Genomic DNA, 5,082 nt, shown 5'->3' on the forward strand with positions numbered 1-5,082 from the left:
CAGCGAGTAAGATGGTCGACGGAAAATAAGTCCAAGTTGATTGACTCTAAATGGAAACAAATTTAGCACGCTTTCATTACGCTTGCGTCTTAAACACTTTCCGCTTTCAATATCTTTTGTTGTCCTTTCAATGTTCCACTTCTGAAGTCGAATATGGAAACCTTTTCCACTCACTCCCTCCCCACTCCCCCCCTCCCCATCTGACACACGGCAGGGAGTGACTGCGTGATGTCTGCTTTCCACAATTGTCATGTTAACAATAAGTTTGCATTTCTTTCCTACATACTTGCATCTCGTTGGTTCTAAAAACAAAGCCATGCAGGTTCTATATTTTGATAAAGGTTAAGATTTATTGAATTCCTTAATGTGTCTGATCGCTTTAATTTCATGGAAGTTTTAACAGTTACGCTCGTTACGTGTCTCAACAGTGAAGCAAATGGCGTCCATCTTAGGGCCATCGGAGGAAAAAACTAACGGTACTAAGTTGGCACGACTGCTAATTGATGGAGGTACACAAGCGCTCAGGAACGTTTTGGAGTCTTTCATACATCCGTCTTCAACACTGCAAATTATGTTAAACAACAACAAGGCGACCCTCGCCAACTTAAAGAGCAGACGTAAATTATATGATAGCCAGTGGGAAAAGCTATTTCCTTCATCGGGTGGCCTACCAGACTTAAACACATTTGATATCACTCTTCTACATTTACTGCTTCGCACAATCTGTCCGGCTTTGACTAAACCTGCAACAGGATGGCACGAATTGCCAGCAAAAAACGATACCAGTCGTGAAGCAGCGATCGTCCGGATTAAATGTTTCCGAAAAGACCTGTGTCAAGGCCCTTCCACCAATGTTTCTAATGAAGACTTTGAAGACATGTGGAAAATAATTTCTGATTCTTTAGAAGTCTTAGGGATCAATCGGCAGGAAATAAAACGCCTAAAAACCGGAGCCATCGACCATGGTACACAGCAACGAATCGATGAAGAAGTAGAGAAATGGAAACTTGAATTAAAGAATTGTCTTCCAGATGTGTTTGGTCGTTCAAAAGAAATCAAACAAGCCATAGAGGCTGTTCAAAAAGGAACAGTTTCTTTTGTGTCTTTAACGGGTGGACCGGGTTTCGGAAAGACCACTGTGGCCAACAAAGTGGCCGACGAGCTTGACGAGTCAGAATACGATGGGAGTGTTTTATGTTGCTCACTTCTATCCCAAGCAACCCTCGAGGACGTAGCAACCACAATGTTCTTTGTCTGTGATAACAGCCACTCTCAGCCGCCTGAAAATCCTACACTTTGGCTTCGTAAATGGAGCAAGCGGCAATCTAAGAAAGTAACATTGATTCTAGACAATGCAGATCACGTTCTCAAGTCTGAAGATGGACAAAAATTTGTTCATATGTTGGAAGAGATGAGGAACTACTCAAAGAGACGTCTAACCTTTATTATTGTTTCTGGAAAGACATTCAATACGTCCAGTTGCGGTTTCAAGATAGAACACATCAAATTAACCACATTGCCTTTAGATGACGCAGTAAAGGTCCTTCTTTCTCGGACTAACCCTGAGAAACAACAGCTTTCTCAAACGGAAAAAATTGTTGAATTGTGTGGCCGCATCCCTTTGGCACTTCGTATCATTGGCTCGTTGCTCTCACGTTTCAAAGAGGCGAGATTGATTAAAATTCTTGAAAATAAACCTTTAATGGTTCTTCAAGACGGTACAGTTTCCGTCGAAGACGCCATCAAGACTTCATTTGATCATCTGAAGAAAAAGGAAAAAAAGGCGCTGGTAATCATGTCCGTGTTTCCAGATTCTTTTGATTGTGATGCAGCTGAGGAGGTGATTTCAAAAGGAATGGACATTGATGCTTATCTAATTCCAACAATCCTTCTTTCTTTGGAAGACAGATCGCTTGTGGAGGAGCTAAGTGTCGAGAGATATCAGCTGCATTCACTGATTAAAGCCTTCGCGAAAAATGTTGATCGATTTCCAGCGCCAATTTTGGCTAAAGGAAAGAAAGTGGCATGTGCACATTACATGTCTCGCCTCGCAGATAATGCCAATGACTACTGGAGCAAAGACACTTGCAAGCAGTCCCTCGATTCCTTTAATGAAGAGAGGCAAAATTTTGAGCACTTTCTTCGGGTCTTCGCTAAATGGAGGGGAAGTGAGGTCATGGAATACTGTGAAGTATTTTTGGTCAATCTTTCCCAGAAATGCATGTACCTTGAGATGTGCGTCCTTCCCAGATTTTACACCGACTTCTTGCGACAGTTGCTCGAGTCTTTTTCTGATCCAGAAAGTCATCAAGGTAACCAAGTGCAGAAAGTGGAGCTTTTATGTCTTCTCGGACATGAAATGAGAAAAGTAGGAAAGGAAGAAAAAAAGAGAGAAAAATACAAGGACTGCATGATAGATGCAGAAAAGCTGTATACAGAAAACAAAACCGAATTCGACGAGAGCCCTTTTTCAGCAGTGATATATCTCAACAGTTATGCTCGTTTTCTCGTCGAGAAAAAGGAACCCAACAAGCCTAAAAAGGTGTACGAGAAAGCACTCGAAATCTGCAAGGCTAAACTCCCTAACCATCCTGAACGGGTGGAAACATTGTTGCGTGCTGGAACAAATTTCAAGCGCCGAAAAGAATACAAGCAAGCTGAAGAAAAATTCAAGCAGGCTTTGGCCCTCTCAGAGGAGTGTCTCGGTAAACATGCCATGACCGCTCGGTGCTTTAAAGCTATCGCCGACCTCAAGTTCTCTCTCCAGGAAAAGTTACCAGAAGGTGCTGTTCTTTCTAATTACGAAAAGTCTCTGGAAATACTAAAACATCTGGGCATGGAAGGCCACAAGGAGACCATTCACACTCTGAAGAACTTAGGATCCTACCACAGTAGCAATGGTAACTATGAGGAAGCAAGAATTGCTTTGGAAAGAGCGGAACTTGTTGCTGATAGAGAACTGGAGAACGATCATATGTGGAAAGTAAGGGTGAAGACAGAGCAGGCCCTTGTGTTGGACAAAGAAAACAAAGAAGATCAGATGATAGAAGCAATGCAAAATGCACTAGAAATGTGTTACAGACTCGGAAAGACTATCGAAGTCCTAGGCAACAAGGATGAGATCCGGAAAGTTCTAGACCGTTATCATGAAATATTTCCAAAGGATAAGTACCCTCGCTGAAAGGAATGGACGCTCGTTTCAATCTGAATGAAGAATGAATCGACAAGGAACTTTAAGCCCTTCACTGAACAACTGACTTGACATTATTTCTGACTTGAAGATCGGTATGTTACTTTTTTAGACTTATAATAATAAATCCACCTCTCCTAAGTTATTTTGCATAATGAATTTCAAGCAGCGTTGCTTAAGGAGAGTGCTTTTTGTGGTATTTTGGAATAGTTAAATGAAGATTAGAAGCATGCATGAAAAGAACAGCAAAGTGTATATGATCGAGTACTGACAATTCAGAACTCTGATAATTAATGGAATATCTCGAGCACTTACTGTCCAACGAGAGTTTTATTATTCAAAATTTACTAACGCAAGATTTGTTTTGATTTCATTCAGAATTATTTGCTCTTATCATAATTCAACCGGCCACTTTACTTTAATTCATGATAAGAGGGGTAATTTTAAGGGTAATTGAAGAAATGTGACCGAAGAGACTCGATTTTTTAATTGTTCTTATACATAGTGCAGACTCAAGCGAAAAGGCAAAATTTCTTTGAGCATAATCAGTTACTCGTTAGACAAATTTGTTTGACTGCTTTCAAGTAGAAATGTTCCGAAGATTGTACTTGTCTTTGTCGGTTGTCACTTTCACAGCAAAGCTTACTGTCAAACTTACTAGGTTGTTTAAATGTATGTGAGGAGGATGTTTAGCGAATTTCAACCTCATGTCTGCGATATTATTTCTCCAACATGGGTATGTCCTCCTCTCCACGAAATTTTATAGATTACTTTTCTTTAATCTCAAAATACTAAGCGAGGAATCTTAAATTTGATTCACCACTGTTACCGTGTGATGTTAGGCATAGGAAAATTAGGTATTTGCAGAAATGTTACAAAAGAGCATTTATATATTCTAAAGATAAAAACAATTAAGTTTTTTTCGACTGAAAAGAATGACATATTCTTTGCTCTTTTGCTGTTAAATTTCGACTGACCTGCTTAAGAAATACTTGAAATATGTCTACTCGTGAAGGATGGATATCAATACAAATCACCGGCAGCAGCAATAATTAAACGTGTGAATAAAGATTTTGTCAACGAATACATTGTGTCTTTGATGAGTAGGTAAAGTTCAAGGGGGTAATAGAATATTTTGCGCAAGCTGTTTTCGTGAACTCTCAGGAATGATCGAAAATAAGGTAATAAAGAAAACCAGATTTGTGGAGATAATCCCGTAAGACCAAAGCAACACCAAAAACACATTACACTGTTCCATGATATATGTTTTGTTTCCACTATTTATTATAGATAAACAAAAAAAGGGAAAGTTTAGAAGACTAGAATGAGAACCTTTGTGCTTTAATTTGTCGTGGCGGACTATTTTCATCACGAACCTTGGTTATTTTACTTGTTTCAAAGATAACCATGCATTAAATAGTAAAATTACACCCAATGCTGGGCCTTAAGCGTGACCTGAAATCGTGCGTGACTTCTTTCGAAATACGGTATCCCGGATAACCTTGTCTTAATTATTGGCTAAATTTACAACATTTTGTGGATATTTCTTGGCTTCCAAGAATCCTTAAGATCATTATCTTCTAGACAACTTGTTTATCCGCTTCTAATATTCAAAGTGAAATGGTGTTATGTTCTGGGTCACGTCTAGCATCTTTTCAGTTCTGTGAAGACAGCTGTTCTAATGTTTTTCAAATTCCATGGAAGCGTTTGAACTTCGCTTTGTTGGCCATTCGTCGATTAAATCTCATGGACGAAATGCTCTTTACTGGAAGTCAAACTGACTTCAGAAACAAAGAGAGGGAACAAGCGAGTTGTTTGAGTTGCAATATCGAAGCGGCCTCGAATTTTGTTTTTGCTTTTTTGAAAGTTTCCTTTCGCAATCGAGAATCAGT

At 39.5% G+C, this 5,082-nt stretch overlaps 1 protein-coding gene across 1 annotated transcript; it reads left to right on the forward strand.

The window, feature by feature from the left end:
* The first annotated feature begins 287 nt into the window (after positions 1–287).
* On the forward strand, positions 288–4,274 carry LOC149036179 (uncharacterized). Its single transcript, XM_089188787.1, has one exon. The coding sequence runs from the start codon at positions 437–439 to the stop codon at positions 3,179–3,181; it is 2,745 nt and encodes a 914-aa protein (XP_089044913.1). The 5' UTR covers positions 288–436; the 3' UTR covers positions 3,182–4,274.
* Positions 4,275–5,082: the final 808 nt, after the last annotated feature.

The sequence above is a fragment of the Pocillopora damicornis genome, chromosome 12 (assembly GCF_964200805.1).
Source record: "Pocillopora damicornis chromosome 12, jaPocDami1.2, whole genome shotgun sequence".
NCBI classification, from domain to species: Eukaryota; Metazoa; Cnidaria; class Anthozoa; order Scleractinia; family Pocilloporidae; genus Pocillopora; species Pocillopora damicornis.